The sequence below is a fragment of the Bos mutus genome, chromosome 13 (assembly GCF_027580195.1).
Source record: "Bos mutus isolate GX-2022 chromosome 13, NWIPB_WYAK_1.1, whole genome shotgun sequence".
NCBI classification, from domain to species: domain Eukaryota; kingdom Metazoa; phylum Chordata; class Mammalia; order Artiodactyla; family Bovidae; genus Bos; species Bos mutus.
In genome coordinates, this window is record NC_091629.1 from 58,705,101 (window position 1) to 58,731,650 (window position 26,550).

General features: G+C 42.6%; 1 protein-coding gene across 1 annotated transcript in view; it reads right to left on the reverse strand.

Annotated features, from left to right (window-relative positions):
- PCSK2 (proprotein convertase subtilisin/kexin type 2) overlaps window positions 1–26,550 on the reverse strand; it is a 240,628-nt gene that overhangs the window by 194,410 nt on the left and 19,668 nt on the right. The window contains exon 2 of the mRNA XM_070381797.1: window positions 17,008–17,112. Coding sequence (XP_070237898.1) covers window positions 17,008–17,112 — 105 coding nt within the window. The remainder of the gene's footprint in view (window positions 1–17,007; window positions 17,113–26,550) is intronic.

The following is a 26,550-nucleotide window of genomic DNA, read 5'->3' on the forward strand; positions in this document are numbered from 1 at the left end:
TGCATCTGGTCTTCATTGCAGTACATAGGATCTTCATTGCAGTGCCTGGGCTCTATCATTGCCCCATGGCATGTGGGATCTTAGTTCTCTGACCAGGGATCAAACATGTATCCCCACCTAGGAAGGCAGATTCCTAACCACTGGACTACCAGGGAAATCCCAAGGAAGAACTTTTATGTGGACCACCTTTGCAAACTGTGAGGTCAGTGAGGGGTTGGAGAGGTTGGGGAAGCTTGCACAGAGGTGACTTGTCCAATACTGAGTCATCCTGTTTGGGGAAGTTGAAGAGGAGGGATTGAAAAATGGAGCCCCATAGACAAATTTGCTCTGCTGACTTATTTTTTCATGTGTTAAGAATCCTTGACTAAGCCACTAATATATTTAAGAAGCACAAAGATTTTGTACTAAGGTTGGCATTTTCTGATTTTCTTGAAACATTGGCATATCTGGTAGCCATGGATCTCCATTTTTGTGAGATAACAACCATCTGAGGAAGCTGTTCTGCTTCCTCCTGTGAAAGGATTATGCTCCCTGGTTCTCCACACTCCCCACCACTCCCTGTTGTGTCCCCACCTAGAGGCAGAAGAAGAAGTGATCATGTGTCCACTTGCTTGAGTTACTTGTCTGCTTACACCCAACCCATCTCAACTGGTGACTTATTTGCCTAGCCTCTCAAGGCCTTCTGTTTGTTATCCTGATCTGATTGACTTGGAGATCAAGTGTTGGAGAATAGAATTTAGTTAGAAATCACTGGTTTTCAAATTTTTTTTTTTTTAGTTGAAATAACAACACTTCTGCTCGTTGCCACCCAATTTGACAAATGAAATCTCACACCAAATCCACAGATGTAGAGAAGGGACTTGCAGACACAGTGGGGGAAGGAGAGAGTGGGATGAATGGAGAAAGTAGCATCGACATATATACACTATCATGTGTAAAACAGATCGCTAGTGGGAAGCTGCTGTGTAACACAGGGAGCCCAACCTGGTGCTCTGTGATGACCTAGAAGGGTGAGACGGGGGAGGAGAGGGAGGTCCAAGAGGGAAGGGATGTATGTATAATTATGGATGATTTCTATTGTTGTACAGCAGAAACCAACATAACATTGTAAAGCAATTTTCCTCCAATTAAAAAATGAATTAAAAAAAAAAAAAACAGGAGGAAAATCTATTATCTTTGAAGTGAATGAAAAGCCTCTATCTCATCATCTCTTGTTTCCCTTGAGGCAAGAAATGGAATTTTAGGGCTCTGATGACCTGGTTTGAACAACACATGATGTGAAATTTTCTTCTAAAAGCTGGGGATACTAACATAAGCAGTAGTTCTTCCAAACACTTTGCAGTAGCAGTCCCCAACTTTTTGGCACCAGGGACCGGTTTCACGGAAGATAATCCTTCCACAGACTGGAGAGAGGGAAGGTTTCAGGATGATTCAAGCACATGACACTTATTGGGCACTTTATTTCTATTATTATTACATCAGCTCCACCTCAGATCATCAGGCCTTAGGTCTTGGAGATTGGGGACCCCTGCTTTATAGTAGTCATTTAAAGAAAATTCCCATTTCTCATATGAAAATAAAGATATGCAAAGGAAGGATCACAAACTAGCAGGAAATCTGGGTTTTGGTTCTGGCTTCACATCAACCAGGGCTCAGATGGTGAAGAATCTGCCTTCAATGTGGGAGACCTGGGTTCGATCCCTGGGTCTGGAAGATCCCCTGGAGAAGGGAATGACTACCCTTGCTTGGAGAATCCCATGGACAGAGGAGCCTGGTGGGTTACAGTCCATGAGGTCGCAAAGAGTCAGAAGTGACTGAGCGATTAATACTTTCACTACTTGCACATCAACCAGATGGAGGAACCTCAGATATAAACATCAGAAGGGACCTTCGAAGGCTAACCAGTCTACACTCCTCACTTCGTAGACAAGGAACTGAAGACAGGGGGATAAAATGATTTGACAAGGAAACATGGCTAATTATTATCAGAGCTGGTGTCAGAACCCAAGAATGACCTTGGGTGGCACACCCTCCATCATGCTCCTTTTGCTCCTCCCTTGGCAGTTCTTTGATTCTGTTTACACACAATGGATTTGTGAACCACTCTGGTTTTGGAGAAGGAAATGGCAACCCACTCCAGTATTCTTGCCTGGAGAATTCTACGGACAGAGGAGCCTGGCAGGCTACAGTCCCTGGGGTCACAAAGAGTTGGGCATGACTCCTGTTCTCTGGGAGGGCTTTCCCCTGTCATTTCTCCGAGGTGTCCTTACAAACTGACATCCATTAAGCAGTCCTTTATATGAGGGGGCCTGCTCTGCTTTTTCAAGGGGAATGGAAAGCAGAAAATTGTTTTGTCTTACCTGTTTTCTCTCAGGCAATTAGCTCTTTATTGCTGACTGGGACACACTTGCCGTAGAAAAGATGGGAAACACAATATTTTCAGTACAGATAATGGGAAACCAATTGGATAATCTCTAGGAATTGGACTGTTATTCAGAAGTGAATCTCTTTGTCTAGCTGCTTCAGTCATTTCCTCTACTCCACTCACAAGGGTTTGAAGCTACTGGAAATGGTAGGAATTCATTTCTTCTCATTTTTCTAAATTCCTTTGACTTGGACTGAAGAGTACAAGCTTGCTTATGGATGAAGATGTGATCACAAACACGTCAATGGACATCATAAAAGCAAAATGGCTAAACCAGTTTCAAAATACTCCAAGAGAGTTTCAGAGTGGGTTGTTTTTTTTTTTAAACCTTTCTTAGGCTTATCCATGAATCATGATCTTAGGAAAACCCATAGCCAGATAGACATACTTATTTTAACCATTTGTTTGTGTCATCATGAAGGAGCACAGAGAACCTCCTTCAACTAAGCATTGAATACAGCTCACTCTGGAGCAGTGGTTTCCAGAGTGAGGAAACCGCTCAGATCTGTCTACCTTCTAGACAGATTTTTATATCTTAACAGGGAATTATTTTAAGAACTCTACCTTTCTGAAATACATGAAAATGTGATCAAGGCAGAATCAACAGAGCTTGGATTTTGCATTTCTGAATTGGTGATTAAGGTTCTTACCTGTGGGTCTACAGTCCAACTTGATCTGTCTCATAGCTTTTATAGTTTCTTAAAATTAAAAAGACGGAGAAGGCAATGGTAACCCACTCCAGTACTCTTGCCTGGAAAATCCCATGGACAGAGGAGCCTGGTAGGCTGCACTCCATTGGGTCGCTGAGTCCAACACGACTGAGGGACTTCACTTTCACTTTTCACTTTCATGCATTGGAGAAGGAAATGGCAACCCACTCCAGTGTTCTTGCCTGGAGAATCCCAGAGCCTGGTGGGCTGCCGTCTATGGGGTCGCACAGAGTCGGACACGACTGAAGTGACTTAGCAGCAGCAGCAGCAAAATTAAAAATAAGTGCCCAACTCAGATGTCCCTCTTGCCATGTCAAACAGAGGCTATTTCTGGGTAACTCCGCCTAGTAACTCACAGAACTGGCTTGGCTCTGAGATATTGCCTCGTTGGCCTTGAGATTTTAGATTGGTTCTTATCCATTCTGAGTCAAATGTGACTCCCTGCTTAAAAATACACCATCCATCCCAGATACAGCAGTGTCCGGTTGAGTTAAAATTCATGCCACCATTTTTATTTCATAATCTCATGCATGTGCCATGAATTTCAATACTCTTTCATAAAAAATAGGTTAGAGATGGAAAAACTGAAGAAACTCATATTCCGTTGGTATTTCTAGGTGGTTTTAGCAAGAAATAATTATAGGGAATTATATACAAATATAATTATATCTTGATACTCTGGTAAAAGTGAATGAGTAGGACACATTGACTACATGGGTCTTTGCTTGACCTCTGACCCTTTTTCTCTGGTATCTGTCACTTCTCTATTTCCTCTGCTGGCTCCCAGTCATCTTCCAGATTTCTAACTTTCATTAATAGAATGCCCCGGGCTCAGTCCCACACAAATTATCTTCTCTATTTGCACTCATTTCTCAGATAATTTCAACTTGTCTCATGGCATTGAATGCTATTAGTAGATGGTGGCTCCCAAATTATGTCATCAACTCCAACCTCAATCCTAAACTTTTAAATGTACTTGCTTATTTTACTTGGATGCTCCAAGCAACTCTCAGATGTTAACATGCTTAAAACTTGTCTCTTGATTCCCTACCCACTCCCAATCAATGTGCTTTTCCTCCCATCTGTCCATCTACATAAAAGTCTATCTACTCTGTGCCCGAGTAACTCAGGCCAACTGCCTTAGTTACCCTGGCGTTCTCTGTTCCTCTCCCATTCCTGATCTAATCCATCAACAAAGTGAAGTTGCTCAGTCGTGTTTGACTCTTTTTGCGATCCCATGGACTGTAGCCTACCAGGTTCCTCAGTGCATGGAATTTTCCAGGCAAGAGTACTGGAGTGGGTTGCCATTTCCTTCTCCAATGAATCAGCAAATATGAAGACTCTACCTTCACGAAACATCCCTACATCAGACTTGTTTCTTACCACCTTGACCAGCTTCTACCCTGGTTTAAGCTGCCATCCTCTCCCCACCATCATTCTTGAAAGATGACATCACCTTGCACTGATCTCCTAATTTCCAGTGTGCAGCCCCATGCCTACCTCATAGTCTATCATTCATCCCAAAGTAGAGCAATCCCATCTCATTCATTCAGTCCGTCGATTCAGTCCTTATCCTGACCTATAATGTCTTATGTGATCTTGCTTCCTTGCTGACTTCATTTCCTTTCCTGTTCTCCTCGGCACACATCTTCCCAGTCTTACTGGCATCCTTGTTGTTCACAGAACACATCAAACACGCCCTGGATGGGAGGCAGGTCAGGGGAAATTCACCTTAAAAACACTGAAGATTTTGGTGGAAAGTCCTAAAAGTTTGCCGGCTCGCCTTCTGAGAGTTATCATCTTGTGAATTACTAAGATGATACAAAAGCACTTTCTTCTTTCCATGTTGCTTTTCTCTGCCTTGGAACCTCTTAGAAAGAAAGTTACGCCTCCCCAGAAGTCTACCAGAATGGTGCCTTCCAGTGTTCTTCTTTCTCTTTTGGCCGTGAGGCAGTGTCAGCATAAGTGATCATTTAAAATAAGCTCACAACATCTAGAAAAAGCCTGACTTACTCCTTAGCAGCTTTCCCTGTGCCTTTCTGAATCCATAGTAAACACAGCTCCCCTGTTCCCCACAAAGAGTTAATTATAGCTCTCTCAGCAGCTCTTTTCGGCAGGAAGCCAGGTACATCTGCAGCGCCCAGAGGAGACACAGAAAGTGCTCCCTGCTGAATCGTGAAGCCAGCAGATTAGGGCAGATTCAGTTTCCCTTGGGTTAGAACATCACTAAAGGTGGCTCTCTTTTGCTTCCTCCCCCAACACATTGTTCCTTCTCCAGATGCTCTCATCACTCTCAAAAATGTGCACCCCATGAAGGTTTATACTTGCTGAGCCTATCTCTTAACGAGGGGTCTAGAAAATGAATTTGGTCACTAGTTGGGAAGCTAAGTCAGTATCTGCTCCATGTGGGTTTCTCAGGCTCACCCTTTGGGCTCCAAGTGTGGTCAAAGTTGCGTGTCTACAGATTTACTTTTCCCTCTGAGCTCATGCAGTCCTGGGAGGAGGGCAGTGAGGGAAGCTGGGCTGCCTAGAGAAAGCTGCCAACCCTAGAGGCATGCCAACATTGCCAGAAAGGCAAGGCTTAGGGCAGAATGTTGGTCCCCATGGTCTCCAGACCCTGGTGTCACTCTCATGACTATGTGATATATCACATGGTAAAAGGGACTTTGGGGATGGAATTAAGGTGACTAATCTGCTAAGATGTAGAGAGGGGGATTATGTTAGGTTATCTGGGTGGGTCCAATGGAGTCCCAGAAGCCTGAAGCAGAAGAGAAGCAGAGGGATGTGAAGACAAGAAGGATCAGATGTGTGTTGTTGATCTGAGAATGAAGGAGTCACGGGAGAAGACACCGCAACCCCGTTCTCAGAAACATCTTTTATACACTCAACTCCCCGCCTCAGAGTCTGTTTCCACAGAATGCAAGCTAAAGCCCAATCTTTGTTTACTCTTTTGTAGAGAAATCCCGCCGTAGGGACAGAGCTCTGAAGTAGGTAACATGTAAACTATGCATGGTCAAAATGAACTTCGGACATTTCTTAGGAAAGTTAGAAATCAATATACTGCGTCTCAATGCATCACAAATGTGTGGAATTTCCTTCCACAAGGAACCCAATCCTGTCTCATTGTTCACACAGCAGATGAACAAGCTAGCTTGTACTTAGGAAATATTTTGCGTCAGAAGTATTATCTTTATCATTATCTTTTAATTTATTTTTAACTGAGGATAATTGCTTTACAATGTTGTGTTGGTTTCTGCCATACAACAACAGGAACCAGCCATAGATATACATGTGTTTCCCTCCCTCTTGAACCTGCATCCCATCTCCTATCCCTTTCCACCTCCTAGGTTGTTGCAGAGCATCACATTGAGCTTCCTGTGTTATGTGGCAACTTTCCATTAGCTATCTCTTTTACATATGGTAATGTACATGTTTCCATGTTACTATCTCAATTTGTCCCACCCTCTCCTGCCCCTGCTGTGTCCATAAGTCTGTTCTCTATGTCTGAGGCTCTATTCCTGTCCTGCAAATAGGTTCATCAGTATCATTTTTCTAGATTCCATATATATGTATTAATATACGACATTTGTTTTTCTCTTTCTGACTTAAGAAGTATTATCTATAAATGCTAAAGGCTCTCACCCAGAAAGGTGAATCGCTCCCACTATGACCTGGGAGGGAAGGATGTGGGCTGCATCCTCAGATGACTCTGCTTATTCTGGCCCCTGGAGGGCACACATGGGTTAAGCAGACTCCTGAGCAGAAGTGCCCACTTTGTTGTTATTTCCCTTCCTTTTTCACATTTCCATTTATAACTCAGGCGTTGAATTCACATAAATCACATAAGCTGATGATATATCTTCATAGTTTCCCATTACACTACTTTTGATTGAGGGAATCCAATTACTCGTGAGTGAGAACGAGTTCTTAAAGAATCACAAGTTCATAAGCAGTATCAATCCTCATTTAGCTTGCTATCTAAATCATCTCTGGTATTGAGAGGCGTCATCAGTTTTATTATTTCTTCCCCATCAATCATGACTGTGTGACCCCAGAGAAGTCACCCTCTTAGGTTTATTTTATCTCAATGATATTTTAAAGCTGGAAGGCAGAGTGTTGAATCAATGTTTCCTATGGAATCTTCCTGTTCTACAATTCTCTTTGTGCAGAGGACCAGGGAAATTATGAAATCTAAGTCAGTGACACAGCAGCACCATGCAGTGTGGGGACCCCTCACAAACCACGGGATGGTCAGTACGTCATGAGCCTCCCTAAGCCCCTGTTTCCTCGCCTGTAGACTCAGGATCCAATGCCACTTAATGCACAGGAGATCTCTGAGGATTAATGAGATGATGCCTGCTAATCCTTAGCATGGGTTGGACAGCAGGATTTGTAGCGAGAGATCATCAGCCACTGCCGACAGCTTCTTCCATGAAGCATCTCCATTTCTACCTCTGCTTGGGGACTCTCTCCCGCATTCTGAGGCTCATGCACAGGATGTACCAGGGGTTTAACATTCAGATCAGCTCAGAAACAGACAGCTCGGAAACAAGAGACACCAGAAAGGGCAACTGTCTTTCTGGTTGGACAGCTCTGAAGCGTGCCCGTGAAACCGAGGCTCAGCTGCCTAAATGCAGACCTGCTGTAAATCTCAGCCTCTGCTTACTTTTGTCACTTCCCTCCATCAATTTACTCTTCCTCTTGTGCATCTGAGGATCAACCTCCCAAATAAGTGACCCTCTTCCAGGTCCTTGTCCCAGGGTTTGCTTTTTGCAGGAACCCAAACTAAGACAGCAGCCTTCAACAGACACGAACCAATCTTAACAACCGTTATGAAATTAAACTGAGAGGAGGCCCTGGAGAGACTCCCCTCTGGGCTCTTCTTCCTCAGCCATCTGAGTCCTACAGAAGTGTCATGAGCAGGATCTTGAAGGACTGTGTAAAGACCGTGTATAGTGCTTTCTCCCCACTTACGTCCACAAGGTCGCTGGCTGGCTGGTTGGGTGTGGAGAGGTATAAGCCCAAATGCCTTCCTACTAGATGTTGCTGTAGTGGTTCCCTTGCATTTTTGGTTCATTTTTTGTAAAGGAGCTTTGCTTTCGAACCCTGAGACCCACATTCTAAAAGTGTGTGTTTGCTACTTCAGGGTTCTCGAGGAGAGGAAACGTGCATAGAAGCAGGGAGGAAAAACCCGAGGAAAAAGGGAGAAACGATGCGAAGTTTTTCTGTGCACTCCTTGAGAAGTGATTTGCCTCTTCAAAGTGGTCAATGTGGTTCCTTTTTTCATGATAGAAAATTGAGCCGATAACAGAGCAAGAAAGGTCCAGGTCACTGAAGGGGTCACATGGTTCAAGTGTTATTGAGACAATCCTTGAGGGGTGGGTTTGGGGCTGGGTCTCATCCAATTTTCACCAATAATTTAAAAATGTGTTTTCTGGGCCTCGTCTCACCTTCTCTATCTTCCTCTGGCATCACCTTCACTTTGTTTCAATTCCCCATGTCCCCAGTTTACTATTCTGTTTGCAGTAGACATGCCAGAGGCACCCATGAATCCTGTTATCCTGCTCAGGAGTGTCTCTTGGGAATTCCAGCTAATCTGTGTCTCCGAGGCCTCAAGAGTTAAAGGAATTTCAAACCTCACCACTGGCTAACTCTCTACTTGCATGACTTTATCAATGGACCATGGGCTTCCCTGGTAGCTCAGCTGGTAAAGAATTCACCTGTAATACAGGAAACCCCGGTTTGATTCCTGGAGGAGGAATAGGCTACCACTCCAGTATTCCTGGGCTTCTCTGGTGGCTCAGATGGTGAAGAATCTGCCTGCCATGCAGGAGACTTGGGTTTTATCCCTGGGTTGGGAATATCCCCTGGAGAAGACATGGCAACCCACTCCAGTATTCTTGCCTGGAGAATCACCAGAAACAGAGGAGCCTGGCGAGCTAGAGTCCATAGGGTGGCAAAGAGTCGGACACAATCATATCCGTGGACCCCAGAGCTCTTATAATCATGCATCCTGGATGGTCCTTTCCTTGTAAGAATCTCAATTCCAAATAGGTTGCTCCTTTGCTGACCAAGAGACCTAAATCCAGGGTGGAAAAGATGGGGCCAATATTGGGGACCTGAGTCAGTTTTTGGCTTTCAAACTCGTGTGTGACTCAAGCGCACACCCACCTGTTTGTTACCTTTATTTCAAGAAGGAATAACAACTGTTGGTCCAACTCATGTTCCAAGGTAATGAGAAGATGAAGAGAAGCAGCCATGAAGGCCCTCTGGAATAAAAGCATGAAAGCAATTCAAAATACTATTGTACTTGCTGTACTATTTATAATAAACTCACTGTGTCTGTGTTTCTAAATAAGTAAAATGATTAAATCTATCAGCTTTAATTCTTTCCCTCGAGAAGACATTCAGAAGAGAAACCAAGGAATTCCTATCCATTTCTTAGAGCAGGATCTCAGCACCACAAATCTCACCAATTTAGAGTCAAGTATGAAGATAAATGGGAAAGACTAGAGATCTCTTCAAGAAAATTAGAGATACCAAGGAAACATTTCATGCAAAGATGGGCTCGATAAAGGACAGAAATGGTATGGACCTAACAGAAGCAGAAGATATTAAGAAGACGTGGCAAGAATACACAGAAGAACTGTACAAAAAAGATCTTCGTGACCCAGATAATCACGATGGTGTGATCACTCACCTAGAGCCAGACATCCTGGAATGTGAAGTCAAGTGGGCCTTAGAAAGCATCACTAAGAACAAAGCTAGTGGAGGTGATGGAAATCCAGTTGAGCTATTTCAAATCCTGGAAGATGATGCTGTGAAAGTGCTGCAGTCAATATGCCAGCAAATTTGGAAAACTCAGCAGTTGCCACAGGACTGGAAAAGGTCAGTTTTCATTCTAATCCCAAAGAAAGGCAATGCCAAAGAATGCTCAAACTACCACACAATTGCACTCATCTCACATGCTAGTCAAGTAATACTCAAAATTCTCCAAGCCAGGCTTCAGCAATATGTGAACCATGAACTTCCAGATGTTCAAGCTGGTTTTAGAAAAGGCAGAGGAACCAGAGATCAAATTGCCAACATCCACTGGATCATGGAAAAAGCAAGAGAGTTCCACAAAAACATCTATTTCTGCTTTATTGACTATGCCAAAGCCTTTGACTGTGTGGATCACAATAAACTGTGGAAAATTCTGAAAGAGATGGGAATACCAGACCACCTGACCTGTCTCTTGAGAAACCTATATGCAGGTCAGGAAGCAACAGTTAGAACTGGACATGGAACAACAGACTGGTTCCAAAGAGGAAAAGGAGTACGTCAAGGCTGTATATTGTCACCCTGCTTATTTAACTTCTATGCAGAGTACATCATGAGAAACGCTGGGCTGGAAGAAACACAAGCTGGAATCAAGATTGCCGGGAGAAATATAATTACCTCAGATATGCTGATGATACCACCCTTACAGCAGAAAGTGAAGAGGAACTAAAAAGTCTCTTGATGAAAGTGAAAGAGGAGAGTGAAAAAGTTGGCTTAAAGCTCAACATTCAGAAAACAAAGATCATGGCATCTTGTCCCATCACTTCATGGGAAATAGATGGGGAAACAGTGGAAACAGTGTCAGACTTTTTTTTTTTTGGCTCCAAAATCACTGCAGATGGTGATTTCAGCCATGAAATTAAAAGACACTTACTCCTTGGAAGAAAAGTTATAACCAACCTAGATAATGTATTAAAAAGCAGAGACATTACTTAGCCAACAAATGTCCGTCTAGTCAAGGCTATGGTTTTCCTGTGGTCATGTAAGGATGTGAGAGTTGGACTGTGAAGAAAGCTGAGTGCTGAAGAATTGATGCTTTTGAACTGTGATGTTGGAGAAGACTCTTGAGAGTCCCTTGGACTGCAAGGAGATCCGACCAGTCCATTCTAAAGGAGATCAGTCCTGGGTGTTCTTTGGAAGGAATGATGCTAAAGCTGAAACTCCAATACTTTGGCCACCTCATGTGAAGAGTTGACTCATTGGAAAAGACTCGGATGCTGGGAGGGATTGGGGACAGGAGAAGAAGGGGATGACAGAGGATGAGATGGCTGGATGGCATCACAGACTCAATGGACGTGAGTCTGAGTGAACTTCGGGAGTTGGTGATGGACAGGGAGGCCTGGCGTGCTGCAGTTCATCGGGTCGCAAAGAGTCCGAGATAACTGAGCAACTGAAATGAACTGAACTGATGAAGATAAAAAACAACCTATTAAAAAAAGAAATGCACAAAATGGAAACAATTTTTCTAGGGTATAAAAATCAACCAACCAAATAAATCAACCTATTGTTAAAAATTCTTTTTAAAAGGCACTAACAAGATGGATTTTTTGTTTTCACCAGCCCCGTGGGCTGGGATGTTCTCAGGTGTCCCTGTGACATAAGGACAGAACATACCCACTGGGGGAAGGCTTCGTCAAAACCAAAATGAAAAGTGAGGGAAGGCATTTTTCTCCACGACATTTTCAATTTGAAAGTAGATTTTCCAGAAGATAATTGTGTTTTATTCTTCTCTTCTCCAACTTTTAATCTACGTACTGTCAGTCTTCTCTATCCGCCCTTGCAGAACCCACGGATATGGATGGCCAGCTTCTCGATGCCGCTTACATAAAGGGTTTGAGCATCTGGAATTTGGTATCTGCGGGGGTCCAGGGACCAGTTCCTTATGGAAACTGAGGGATGGCTGTGATCAAATAGTTATATTAATTAAAGGAAAGACATGAAACATACTGGTGGGTTGTCATTATCATTACAAATTACTGTGAGTGATGCCAGGTGTTTGAAAATGCTTGGAAGCTAAGAGCTTAGTGATTATGACAAAATTTCATGTAACTCGTGGAGGAAGAGGGTAGATGAATTTCTCTGCTTGTTTGAATTGCTGAAGGACCCAAATGGCACTTGCAAGCCATTTCCAGCTTCTGTCAACCACCTGAGTTTCAGTTACCATAATGACTCTATTAAAAAAGCATTATCAATTATGGTATTATGAAGTCCCACAAACAAAGAAAGCCTGATTCACTCATTATTCAGATTTTTACAAACAGATCACACCAGACATGTCCAGTTAGTTTTAAAGAATAGACAAAGTTCTCTTTTTTTTTCAGGTTGCATGGTCTGTGAGATTTTTGAAGTACTATCCAGTGAAATTAACTTTTGTAGGTTTTTGGAGTGCCCTAAAAACTCACACATATGCTCCGAATAGATCCTTAAAGAACAAAACTGACTCACTATGGGGTCATGTGCTGACACCTGTGGTTATAAGACTTGTCAAAACTCTTGGATGTGGAACAAGCTAGGAAGAAGCAGCTCCAATGTAAAGAATGCAGAGGAAACATGTAATATTCTTTGAGACCAGGGGAAATAAGAAAAGGTTTCAGTGGACTGATAGGAGTTTCTGACTTGAAACAGGTTTAAAGAGAACCCCAAGAGATAATTGGATGGTCTAGTATCATTGCTGAGAAAAGGAAATAAATGCTTGAAATTCTTAAATCAAATATAACTTTCTCAACAAATGACATTCAGGTTATTATTATTATTTTTTTTTGGTAAATTATCTGGCTTCCATATGACTAGTGGGAGTTTCTCATTGAGTAACTGAGTCTTTAAATTTTTGAACATATTTCATTTCAATGCTCTCTATGTCAGATGAGCAGATGTGAAGGACTGTGAAACAAATGTTTTAAATAAATGTATTTCCCAGCGGCTTTTCAAGCACTTGTTGAATGTATGGGGTTTGATATGTAGACTGTGGACCACAGTTTAGTTTGACTTTAAGATTTGTTGATGCTGCTCTTAGCTGAAGTTTGACTAATGTCACAGAGGCTTTGAACGTGAATTAATTGTTCTTGACCTTGATGCTGAGAAGGAATTTTCAGTTTTCTTATTTCATTCTAGCTTTGGGTTTATTTATTACATTTTCAAATTATTTTAGCTATTCGTACTTTCCAAACACATTGTTCTTGCTTCAGTGGTTGCACTGTGACTTTGAATATGAGCAGGAACACAGAGTGACTTTGGAAATTAAAAGCTGGCTGTTCATGGGATTCTCAGTGACAATACTTGAAAATGATGAAATGAAGTGGTTTCTTTCATCCACAATTAAGAATGTATTTAAAGGAGGCCCGGGAAAGACAACAATATTTCTGTTTCCACTTTAGAATAATAATGAAAACATAAGATGAGAAGAACAATATTATTTCATGGATTAAAACCCTGAAGAAAAAATATTAACCATCCATCTATTCATCTGACAGTCATTTATCAAGCATCTACTGTGTACTCAGAATGGTACTATAGAAAGATACCTAGAAATAAAGACGCAATTTTTGCTTTTTAGCATCTAAATGATGTTACACAGCATTATGCTAATCCTCTTAGCAGACAGAAGCGGAAAGACAAGGGAGCACCTTTAAAACAGTCCTGCATCCGAATATTTGTCTTAGCTACTTCCCTCCATATTGATGAACAAAGGTAAGCATACTGAAAGTAGCACTGTGTTGGTGTGGGCAAAAGCCCATGTTATCCCTTTCTAGTCTTTTTCTTCTTTTCCTTTAACAAAAAATTTAGTAGTGAAATGAAGGACAAACATCCTTGAAATTTCTGATCAGAAATTTGGTCCTCTATCTTTGTCTTCTTTATTTCTTGGGTTGATAGGAGAGCTTGGTGGTTTCTTTCGCTAAAAATCTACTTAGGTAGATTGAGCCCTGAGAGCCTGTAGAAGCTAAAACCATCCTGGGAATATGTGCATGGCTCCTCGGACTCTGTATTTGCCTTAACAAGCCTGAGAATAGCAAGTGAGGGTGGCCAGGAAATATTGCAGAGACGGGGTAAGAAGCAAGCTGGGGCAGCAAACATGATTCAAGTTGATTGGTCTATGAGATAACATGTTTCAGAGAAGGATGAAATAACTTGGTCTTCTTTTCCCTTTCATTAAGCCCTTTTATTTTACCTGTGCCCTTTTTCACTGAAATATCACCAAGTATTTTAAATAATCAAGCTTTTTTTCTTGGTGAGACTGATTTTTGGTGTGGAAAAGCGATGAAATAGATATTTTGTTCTAGTGTTCAAATAACTATAAAATTTTATTTCATTTATTTATTAATATTTTATGATTCCAACCATAGAATATTTATTCTTGTTTCTAAAACAGTCCTGGTAAGGAACTCAGGCCAGTGCCTTGTTTCTCCTCCATGTGGTAATTTAGGGACCCAAGCTTTCTCCATATTGTGGCTCTGTTATTCTTTATTATTATTATTTACTTATTTTTTAATTGGAATATAGTTGCTAAAACAACTTGCTCTTAAGATCTTGATTCATGAAAAGTAACTTGCAACATCTGTGCAAGAGACAAAAACATCCTTTTCAGCTACCCAGTCCTTCCCCTCTCCTATTCTTCCAGTTTCTTCTCTTTCTGCACCTTGTTTGAATGTGCTTGGGAACCCCCAAACTGAGGTATCCTAACTCAATGTATTTGTCTTTTGTTGAAGTCTATAAGTCCACAGGCCTCACAGCATCCTTATAATACGGCTTTTGTACTCTCCATGGTCAACGTTTTTTTGTTTAAGAGCAGTCATCCTCATGTTTGGCATCAGCTGATGCCAAAACTAGATGACCCCAAGCATGTCATGCAGAAAAGACTCAGGCCTTAATCTCACATTTGGGAACAAGGCAATCATTACTAGCAGGGTTTTTTTTTTTTTTTTTCATTTTGCAAAGAGTTATGAGATTTTATGCTTTATTTCTTTTCCTAAAATGATTGTATTAATGACAGCAGCCCTGACACCTAACCTGTATGAGAAGGCAGATAAAAGATACAGGAGATTTATGATCTTCAATTTCACTGTTATCTTCTCTTGTTCTCTGTGGATAGGGCAGATGGATACCCCCAGCAGGCAGAGGAAAGTGGCTACCAGGACCCTTATAATGGGCAATGGAGAGAGAATGGATGCTCCGTTTGGATAAAATAGATACTACTTTGAGACGAAAGACAAGTGACTGGAATCACCAATGCAGGATTTCCTTCTTTATTCCCCATCCCATCATATTGTCTTCTCTTTCAGAAACATCTCTGTACACTTCAAGAATCAACATTTCAAAGACCGTTTCAAGTAAGTGCAAGAATAAAACAATCTTAATCTAATGGGCTCAAGGTGTCTCTCTGAACCAAACGATGGCTTCTTAGTTTCACTATTTCTTGGTTCTCTTTCCGATCCAAACCTCTTAAGCATCATTTTCCTTCTTTCCCAGTTTCTTTTATTGTTTCTCTCTGAATGATCTCGGGGCACCGTCTTTAATCATGGAAGAGGAGAGACACATAAGGGACTTTTAAGAATTATATAAATAAAAGTAAATAATTGACCATAAAGGGTAAGACCATGGGGCAGGCATGAAGCATAAGGAAAACCAGTGTCACATGTACCAGGGTGGTCATGGTCCACTGGTACATTCTCTGGGTACACAGGTGAGACAGGCAGGATTCCCTGCCCATGGGCTTCTCAAGGACATCCCCAGACACTGAACTAGTACAGTCAAGGTCAAGGATGTGATGACAGAAAAGAGTTTCTCTCTTAAGTAAGGGTGCCAGCTTCTACAACAGACCCTTTAAGAATGCTTGGCCTAGGATGACAGTACAGACATCTTTAAACCTACTGCAAAAGCAAAGATAAAGTGGATTCTCAAAGCAGTGTTTCCGTTCTAGGGAATGTGGGATCCCCTGGGTTGAGGAGTTCCAGGAAAATTGCCTGTGGCATGTCAGCTGGTGATCGGCTGGGGGAATCTGCTTCATCCGTATTCCTAATTAAAGTCCACATTCAGCACAGTCACATGTTTCCATGAAAAGCCCCACCAGAATGATTCTAGATTCCACCAGCTCAAAAGGAGTCTCATATGTAAATGTCTAATTCAAACATCTGTCCTCTTTACATCTGTGTCCCCCATGTCCTGGGCAAGAGGGCATGAAGCCTTCAGTGTACAGATAGCAAGCTGCCTGGATGATGACTTTCCCTCTTGGTGAACTGTCTATAAGAAATCAGAACCTCCCAGTTGAATGAGTGGGGAAAGCAGAAGGGGTTAGAGGGGGAGGGTTCAACGATGCCCAAAGTTTCTATTCTGAGAAAACAAGAAGTGGGAACACTGGAGAAGGATGCTTTTGGACAGGGTGATGAGTTTGGTTGTAAGTAAATGGATTTAAATTTCCAGGGAGGGGAAGGGAGTAGAAATTGAGACCTAGAGTCCAAGAGAAGGTAAAGATTGGAGTTCAGAGTGGGAGTCCTAAGCATCAGGAAGACAGGGGGCCTGGGTGACATAGACCAGAAAGTGCCGTGATGGGCAGATGGGCAGAGGAGGCCGTGGACTCAGTCATGTGTGGACAGGAGAAGCCAGCTGTCTCCTGCAAGCTGATGGCTTGCTGGCCCTCTCATGTTCCCATTCACCACATGGGGCATGGCAGTCTCCTCAGGGCATGTGGATTCACCAGGAGAAACCTCCCATAAAACGACTCATTAAACTGCTGGTGTCTTCCCATCCATCAGAGGCCAAAACACACCCCCTGGCAACCTGAAGTCCTCACATAACAATGCAAGAGGAAAGGCCAGAAAAGGGGTGGTATCCCTGTTTACTCCCTTCCCTTGGCCTCTTGAGGGTAAAATTATTATGTATAAGACAGAGGAGCAGAGTCCCCAGGACCACTCTGTAAAGGGTCCATGTGGGTGATTGCAACACACCACTGAGTGCCTTTACTCCACAGTCCTGCCCCAAGCCCCACCCTTGCACACTCCTTCCACAGGCTCATCTGTGGCCGCAGAGGTTAGAAGGCAGGTTTCTAGGAAGACTCACCCTGGGGTCTCTCTCCAGCTGCTGCTGATGCTGTAGGCTGCGTCTTCTCTTGGCCTTGGCCAGGCCATTGTGATAAAAATGGTACAGGCCTTCAGCAAAGGGGAGCTGCAAAAAGTCAGACAGACACAGGCAAGGTTAGCTTCTGGGGGTGCCCCTGGACAGGGATGTCAGAGCCGGGGTGCATGCTGGGACTCCTGGGATGGGACTCCACATGTGACCCTCTGGTTCTCTGTCACTGTTCTCTTCCCCATCTCCCTACTTTTCTGATGTAATATGTTCACCTCCCTTCTCCCCCAAACCCATTCTTTCTTCCACTACTGTAGTTTTCGTCTATCTTTTCATCTTCTCTTCTCATCCATAGGGACTTCCCTTTATGTCCATCCCCACACCAACTTCTCTAGTCTCTTCTCTTAGCAATCACAAGAAAAGGAAACTGCAGGCCATTAGCCATTAAAATGGATCCCATGTGGACCATCCCCAGGTCCCCCCATTGTGCCTGTATAAATCTTTGATCCCAAGTCCGTGAACATAATAAAGTAGTTGTTGTTTTATTAATAGATTCACAGACTTGGAGAACAAACTCAAGTTCCCAGAGGGGAAGGATGGGAGGAAAAGAGAGGGAGTTTGGGATGGACATGTACACAGTGCCATATTTAAAATGGATAACCAACAAGGACCTACTATTGTATAACACAGGGAGCTCTGCTCAATGTTATGTGACAGCCTGGGTGGGAGGGAAGTTTGAGGGAGAATGGATACATGTAAATGTATGGCTGAGTCCCTTTGTTGTCCACCTGAAACTACCACAACATTGTTCATTGGCTATCAGTTCAGTGCAGTTCAGTCACTCAGTCGTGTCTGACTCTTTGCGACCCCATGGACTGCAGCACGCCAGGTCTCCCTGTCCATCACCAAATCCCAGAGTTTACTCAAACTCATGTCCATTGAGTCAGTGATGCCATCCAACCATCTCATCCTCTGTTGTCTCCTTCTCCTCCTGCCCTCAATCTTTCTCAGCACCAGGGTCTTTTCAAATGAGTCAGCTCTTCGCATCAGGTGGCCAAAGTGTTGTAGTTTCAGCTTGAACATCAGTCCTTCCAATGAATATTCAGGACTGATTTCCTTTAGGATGGACTGGTTGGATCTCCTCGCAGTCCCAGGGACTCTCAAGAGTCTTCTCCAACACCACAGTTCAAAAGCATCAATTCTTCTGCGCTCAGCTTTCTTTATATTCCAACTCTCACATCCATTCATGACTACTGGAAAAACTATAGCCTTTACTGGAAGGACCTTTGTTGGCATGTCTCTGCTTTTTAATATGTTGTCTAGGTTGGTCATAACTTTCCTTCCAAGAAGTAAGCGTCTTTTAATTTCATGGTTCCAATCACCATCTGCAGTGATTTTGGAGCCCCCAAAAATAAAGTCTGCCACTGTTTCTCCATCTATTTGCCATGAAGTGATGGGACCAGATGCCATGATCTTCGTTTTCTGAATGTTGAGCTTTAAGCCAACTTTCACTCTCCTCTTTCCCTTTCATCAAGAGGCTCTTTAGTTCTTCACTTTCTGCATTAAGGGTGGTGTCATCTGCATATCTGAGGTTATTGATATTTCTCCCGGCAATCTTGATTCCAGCTTGTGCTTCATCCAGCCCAGCATTTCTCCTGATATACACTGCATATAAGTTAAATAAGCAGGGTGACAATATACAGCCTTGACATACTCCTTTTCCTATTTGGAACCAGTCTGTTGTTCCATGTCCAGTTCTAACTGTTGCTTCCTGACCTGCATATAGATTTCTCAAGAGGTAGGTCAGGTGGTCTGGTATTCCCATCTCTTTAAGAATTTTCCAGAGTTTATTGTAATCCACACAGTCAAAGGCTTTGGCATAGTCAATAAAGCAGAAATAGATGTTTTTCTGGAACTCTCTTGCTTTTTTGATGATCCAGCAGGTGTTGGCAATTTGATCTCTGGTTCCTCTGCCTTTTCTAAAACCAGCTTGAACCTCTGGAATTTCATGGTTCATGTATTGTTGAAGCCTGGCTTGGAGAATTTTGAGCATTACTTTACTAGCATGTGAGATGAGTGCAGTTGTGTGGTAATCATTGGCTACAGTCCATTATTAAATAAAAAGTTTAAAAAATAGTTGTTGCTTTATACTAATAAGTTTGGGGTTGGTTTGTTACTCAGCAATGGAATACAGGAACAAATGGGTAGCTGAAAAAAAAAGTTTTATATTCCTTCCATTTTTAGGACTGTGCGTATTTGAAACTCTACAATAGTATTGGCTCTGTCTGTCAGTTGGTGACACCAGCCTGGAGCAGCCCAGATAAGGGCCTTCAAGGGATGTTCCTGGCACTGGAGGAGGGGATCTGAGGCCAAGGAAGCAGATACTGGATGAACTTCAAGGGCATAGCAACTTTGGCTAGGGGTGTGCGAATGAAAATTTTTTAGAACACTGTAGCATTTGTGATTTAGCTTCTGTTCATTAAAACCACCTTCTTCAGGGCAAATTAAACATAAATATTTCATGTGCATCTTTCCAGGCTCAAAGGTTCTTGAATGTTTTCTCTACTTAACCCTGCTGATGCACTCAGGGAAATGTTAAGATTTATCAGAAAGGAAGAAGGAAGATGGAGAAGGGGGAAAAAAAATGTAGGTGTGCTCATCTTTTGCTCTCTAAAGACTTGTGCCTGTGACCACAATCAGGTGGTAAAAACTTGGGAATTTTATTTCCTATTCTGGAAGGCATGAAGAATCTGTGAATTTTTAACTAGAAAGGAAATTTGGGGTTATCAAGCACCATTGAGCTTTGGACAGACATTGTTCTGGCTCTGTTTTACTGATTTTTTTAAATTAAATTTGCATAGAGGCAAATGGAAAACTCTTTCTTACAGTAGAATTCCAATTAACAAAAGTAGAAGTCATGAAAGGAAGCTGAATATCACCATTTGGAAGCACCATGAGTAATTATGATGGTAGACACAGACGTGGGGCATGGACTTGTGGACACACACCGTCAGTGGTAGAGGAGGGTGGAAGGAATTGAGAAAGTAGCACTGACACATATATACACTACCATTGTAAAACAGTGGTTAGTGGGAAGCTGCTGTATAGCACAGGGAGCTCGGCTCAGTTGCTCTGTGATGACCTAGAGGTGTGGGATGGTGGGGTCGGGGAAAGAAGGCTCAAGAGGGAGGGGATATGTGCATACTTATAGCTGATTCATGTTGTTGTACAGCAGAAACTAACACAACATTGTAAAGCAATTACACTCCACTAAAAAAAACACAAATAATTGTGGTTAGCCAGTGTCACCAAAGGATGCTAAAATAGTGGGTCACATCTAATGATAAACAAAGAGAAATAATACCTTTATGGTGGAGAAATCTGGCAGAGACCCCCTCAACCAAGCTATCCAAGTTAATCTCACCACAGATGAAACACATCAAAATCATGTGCCTCCTGATACGATACGCTGAGAAGGAGACATCGCTTATATGATTTTCTTGCCAAAAAAGGTAATCTGTGTTCAGTCAGAGGAAGCCCTTAGCTGGCTACTACCCTTCCAAATCTTCAAGTTCATGAAAGTCAAATCAGGACAGTAGAAATTTTCAAAACTGGAGGAGACTAACGATACAGGAAAACAAAATCAATTCCTATCTTGGATTGGGTCCTAAATCAGAAATAAGAACATTAGTGGAACAACTGGAATAATGTGAACCAAATCTGTAGATTAATTATCAGTGTTGTAGCAATGTTTTTCCTGGCTTTGATAATTGTCCTATGGTTTTGTCCACGTTGACTTTGGAAAAGCTGGATAAGGGGTATATGGGAACTTTCTGCTATTTAAAAAGGAGTAATTTTTATTGTGGTAAAATATACATAATATAAAACTTTTCATTTTAAAGTATTCAGTGCACAGTTTAGCGACACTAAGTATCTCTCCACTGTTGCGTAACCCTCACTACTATTGATACCCAGAACTCTTTCCATCCTGCACATTTAACTCTATGTTCATTAAATAACCCCTCATATCTTCTCCCCAAGGTCCTGGCTGCCACCATTCTACTCTCTGTCTCTAAGAATTTCAGTACTCTAGGTATCTCATGTAAGTGGAATCATACAATATTTATCCTTTTGTGACTGACTTATTTCACTCAGCTGAATAGCTTCAAGGTTCATCTGTGTGAAGCACTGCCTGAATTCCCTTCCCCTTTTTCTGGCTGAATAATATTCCATTGCTTGTATGTACCACGTTGTGTCCATCCATTCATCAGCTGATGGACACCTTCCACCTCTTGGCTATTGTGAATCATGCTGCTGTGAACATGGGTGTACCTGTGTGCAATTTTTTGCAAAATTTTTAAGTCTAAAATGATCCCCAAATTGGAAGTGTTTACAATGTAAAAATATTTTTCTAAAATTACATTTGGATGGCCTTAAGAGGGTCATATGTTTAAAAAGTTCAAGCTGAAGGTCCCACCACTTCCCATTATCACATCCTGAAGTCCTTCCACATGATTATAACCGAGGGCAGTTGAATGGCACCCTGGCTTGGTCTAACTGCCTCATTTTATAGAAAAAGACACCATGGCTCATGGAGGAGCAGGACTTCCTAGTTGAGGGGGGGAGCTTTTAAAGGAAATCCTCGGTCTCTGGACTGTTCCTCCAGACCCTCCCCACCACACAGCTTTCACTGCAATCTCTTGCTTGGTAACAAGTGCTATGAATTCACAAGATTGAAGGCTGGACTTCAGACAAAGATGAGTGTGACTCAAGCACAGCCAAGCTGGTGAGTGACCTCTGCTGTGTCCTGGGGACCCATGACCCCAGATTCTTTGACTAGAAGCACTATTGTGGCTCTAGAAGACATGGAGTTACAAATACTTGGTCTCATAGAGAAGACCTGGAGTTACTAATACTTGGTCTCATAGAGCTGATATTGGAAACTTGGGCAATATACAGGTAAATTGACTGATCACAGACTAAACAGAAGATTAACCTGCAGGCATTGGCTATTTTTCTGAGCCCTTTTTGCCTCTTGTCTTTGGAGTGTAGACTCCAAATCCACAGGCCTCCGAGCCTCTGAGAAGTGACTGTTTGAGGAGATTATGAGCAAGTTTGAGCCTACGTCAGGCAGGGAAAGACAGATGCCATGCCCATTTCAGTAGTGCAAGGTACCTGCTGTCCACAGAGACCTCAGTGCCTTCCTCCATTTCTTAAGTAGAATGCTGATCTTCCAAAGAGGAATGATATATTAAAAGCAATCTTAAGTCCTCAAAGCTTCACTTGTTTCCCAGTAAGAAACTTCTCATATATCTCAACTCTTGTTTGCATGCTTAGTCGCATCAGTTGTGTTTGACTCTGCAACCCCATGGACTGTAGCCCACCAGGCTCCTCTTTCCAGGGGGATTCTCCAGGCAAGAATACTGGAGTGGGTTGCATGCCCTCATCCAGGGATCTTCCGGACCAATGTTATCTTCATTTAAACACACACACACACACACACACATACCCTTCTATTCTTCTTTTACACCATCACCTTTGTCTCTTAAGGCAAACTATGCATGGTTCCAGAAGGAAGGAGAAAACAGAAGTGAACGAAGAATTCACAGCAAATTGTCAGCCTGAAGGTTCAGGCTGGGTGACAGTATAATAACGCTGCTAACTCAGACTTGCAGTTTTTAGAAATTCTCATTATGCCACGGAATGTTATGGATCCCAGCAACGCTTCTCGTTGCCTCTCTTCTGTCTCTCTTGCCTCCTTTTCCCATGGATAACCATGGCTCCGAGCTAAAGCTCCTCTTTGAACCCACACGCTCACTTTCCTCAACAGCAAGAACTGGCTCCTGATTGTGAACAGATAAAAAGGCATGCTAAATCCTCCTGGAGCCCACACCTGTCTCCCTTTAGACCAGGGTCCCTTCCCTTAGGCACCCACTGGGACGCTGGTCTGCGAAAACAGTCTCCACCTCAAATTTTGTGCTTCTGTGCATTTGCTGTTTTAGGAATGACCACTGCTTCTCACAGGCTCTCAAATGGGTCCAGAACTCCCAAACATGGTGATGGTGGGAGGTCTCTGGTCCTGACCCATCACTTTTCCTTTGGCAGGTTTTTCCCTTATGCTGATTTTCATGATGCTTAGTCATGTTTATTTGAGAGTCAAGCTTGGTGGGAATATTGGACTTCATTCCACATATAAAGAATTTTATAATTCTATTGGCAAGGGGAGCTCCTGTACGGGGTTCAAGGAGTAAAATCTGGGAAATAAAACATCAAGGATTGAAAACCGGCCCATCTGATAACAGTTCCATTGGGGAGGAATTCTGCATTTCACAAGGGGGCCTAGTTCTTCATTTTACTGACATTTCCTGAGACCATGGTTAATTTCCCTGGATTGCATGCACTCTCTTAGGGGTGGGGGATTTCACTTTGCAGTAAGGAGGAGGGAGAAAGGGAACTGGGGGGCGGGGGCAGGGACATGGTCCCAGACTCTGCCCTACTGGCACTTACAGGCCAATGAAGAAACACACAGGAAAATTACAATGTTCAATTGACAAAAACATATAATATTATAGAAACAGAGATGGACAGAAATAGGGAGATTGCAGCTTTACAGCCACAATTAGGAGAAGGTAAGGAAAAAAAGAGAAAGAGAGAGGAAGGGGTACCCCGAGAACATTTTGGAGAGAGGCAAGGTCAGTTGATATGATTTAGCATTAAAAGGCCTCTCCTTGCCACCAAAGTTTCCCTCTCAACTCCATCCTAAATTTAATTCTTTTTTCATATCAAACACTTGAGTGAAAATCCAATTATCTCTGGGAAGGATGACACCCTAAGCCATGGTCAGCTAAAGGCCTCACTGAAATTTGCTGATGGGATGGAGGGTCAGAGGTCCAGAAAGGAAGAGAGGAGAATTTATGGGGATGGGGGACAAGGGTCAGGGGCTGGGGCAGGGTCGGTACCAAAGTGTATTCCTGCCTATGTTATACCCATTCTTCAGCCTGAATAATCTCTTGTTTAATAGGTTCTCAGGGCTCACCTGTGCTAACCTGTATCTTATCCCCCAATCAAGGTTCCTCCTCCTTCAAGTCTGGACCTAGGGTCACACACCTCAGCCATCTGAATACTCTCACCTCTTTCTGTCTTGTTTTGGGAAAAGAGATGGGCAGAAAGTGGGTCTGGAGGAATATCAGTAAAGACCACCACCTCTCCTGCATGAGACTCCTTCTCTGTCTTCCACTTCCCCAGGACCAACATAAATTGTAGCTCTTGTCAGGCTCTTGGGTGATTAACAAAGAAGCTCAGAGAGCATGATGAGTGGCTAAGCATGGAGACAGCAGCAGACCCAGGGAGGTAGTCTGTGGCTCTGATGGCTGAGGAGACCCTGGAGTCCTCATTAAGCTTCTCTGATCTTAGAGAAAGCCTCTCAGGCACAGGGGTTTCAGTCATGTATCATGATAATGTGTGTTACAAACCACAGAAAGTCTTATTGCTGTTGTTTTGCTAAGTCGTGTCTGACCCTTTGCAACCCCAGGGACTGTAGCCCACCAGGCTGCTCTGTCCCTGGGATTTCCCAGGCAGGATTACTGGAGTGGGTTGCCACTTCCTTCTCTGAAATCTTAGTAGCTCCAAACAGAAACCGATTATTTAGCTCAGTTTCCTGGATCAAAAATTTAAGCTTACTGAGTGGCCTCTCAGGTACTGACTTCATATATCAAGAGAATTTAGAGCATGTGACAGACTGGGAGAAAATATTTGCAAAGGATACATAAAAGATTGCTATCCAACATACACGAAGAGCTTTTAAAATTCAACAATCAGAAAATAAAGAACTTGATTTAAAAGTGGTCCAAGGGGACTTCCCTGGTGATCCAGTGACTAAGACTCCACGCTCCTCAATGCAGGGGGCCTGGGTTCAATCCCTGGTCAAGAAACTAGATCCCACATGGTGCAACTGAGAGTTTGCATGCCACAACTAAAAGAGTTCACACGTGTAAATTTTTAAATTAATTTTTTTGGAGTATAGTTGCTTTACAATGTTGTGTACAAAGAGCTTATACTGTACAGCAAAATGAATCAGCCATACATATCCATATATTCCCTCCCTTTTGGACTCCCTTCCCATTCAGGTTACCAGAGTGCATTAAGCAGGATTCCCTGTTGTTAAAAACAAAACCAAAAACTAGTATTATTTTTCCTGCAAAAACAAAAAAAGAGAGAGAGCAAGAGGGATAATGCATGCTACAACGAAAGATCAAAGATCTTGCAGCTTCAGCTAGGACCCATGCAGCCAAATAAATTTAAGTGTATATATATTCTTTTAATTGTTAAAAAGTAAATGGATCAAGGACCATAACAGATCCCTTGCCAATGAAGACACACAAGTGGCAAACAGGCAGATGAAGAGATACTCCACATCATATGTCATAAGGAATTGCCAATGAAAACCACAGTGGCATATCACTACACATCTATTAGAATGACCCAAATCTAGAACACTGACTGCATCGAAGGCTGGTGAGAAGGTGGAGCAACAGGGTGTCTTATCCATTGTTGGTGAGGATGCAAAACGGCATAGCCACTCTGAAAGACGGTCTGGCAGCTTAAGAAGCTAAACATACTATTTCCATATAATCCAGCAATTGCACTTCTTGGTATTTACCCAAATGAGTAGAAAACTCATGTTCAGACAAAAACCTGCGCACAGATGTCTACAGCAGCTTTATTCATAACTGTCAATATTTGGAAGCTTCTGAGATGTCCTTCAGTAGGTAAATGGATAAATAAACTGTGGTATATCTAGATAACGGACTATTGCTGCTGCTGCTGCTAAGTCGCTTCAGTCGTGTCTGACTCTGTGCGACCCCATAGACGGCAGCCCACCAGGCTCCCCCGTCCCTGGGATTCTCCAGGCAAGAACACTGGAGTGGGTTGCCATTTCTTTCTCCAATGCATGAAAGTGAAAAGTGAAAGGGAAGTCGCTCAGTCGTGTCTGACTCTTAGCGACCCCATGGACTGCAGCCTACTAGGCTCCTCCATCCATGGGATTTTCCAGGCAAGAGTACTGGAGTGGGGTGCCATTGCCTTCTCCAAATGGACTATTACGCACTGCTAAAAAGAAATGACCTATCAAATCACGAAAAGACATATTACTAAAGCAAAGGAACCCAGTTTGAAAAGTCTGCATACTGTATGATTCCAACTATCTGAAATTCTTGAAAAGGCAAAACTGTGCAGAGAATAAAAAAAGTTCAGTGTCTGCCAGAGGTGGTGGGGGCTGAGAAGAACAGGTAGAGCACAGAGAATATGGGGGAAGTCCAAATATTTTGTATGATATTATGATGATAGATATGTCACTATACTCAGGTCCAAACCTACAGAATTTGCACCAAGAGTGAACCCTAAGGTAAACTATGAATTTCTGGCATTATGATGTGGCAATATAGGTTCATCCTTGGTAAAAAAAGGTGCCATTCTGGTGAGTAACGTAGAAAAAATGTTGATAAAAGTAGACAGCTTATGTGTGTAGGGGCAGGCATA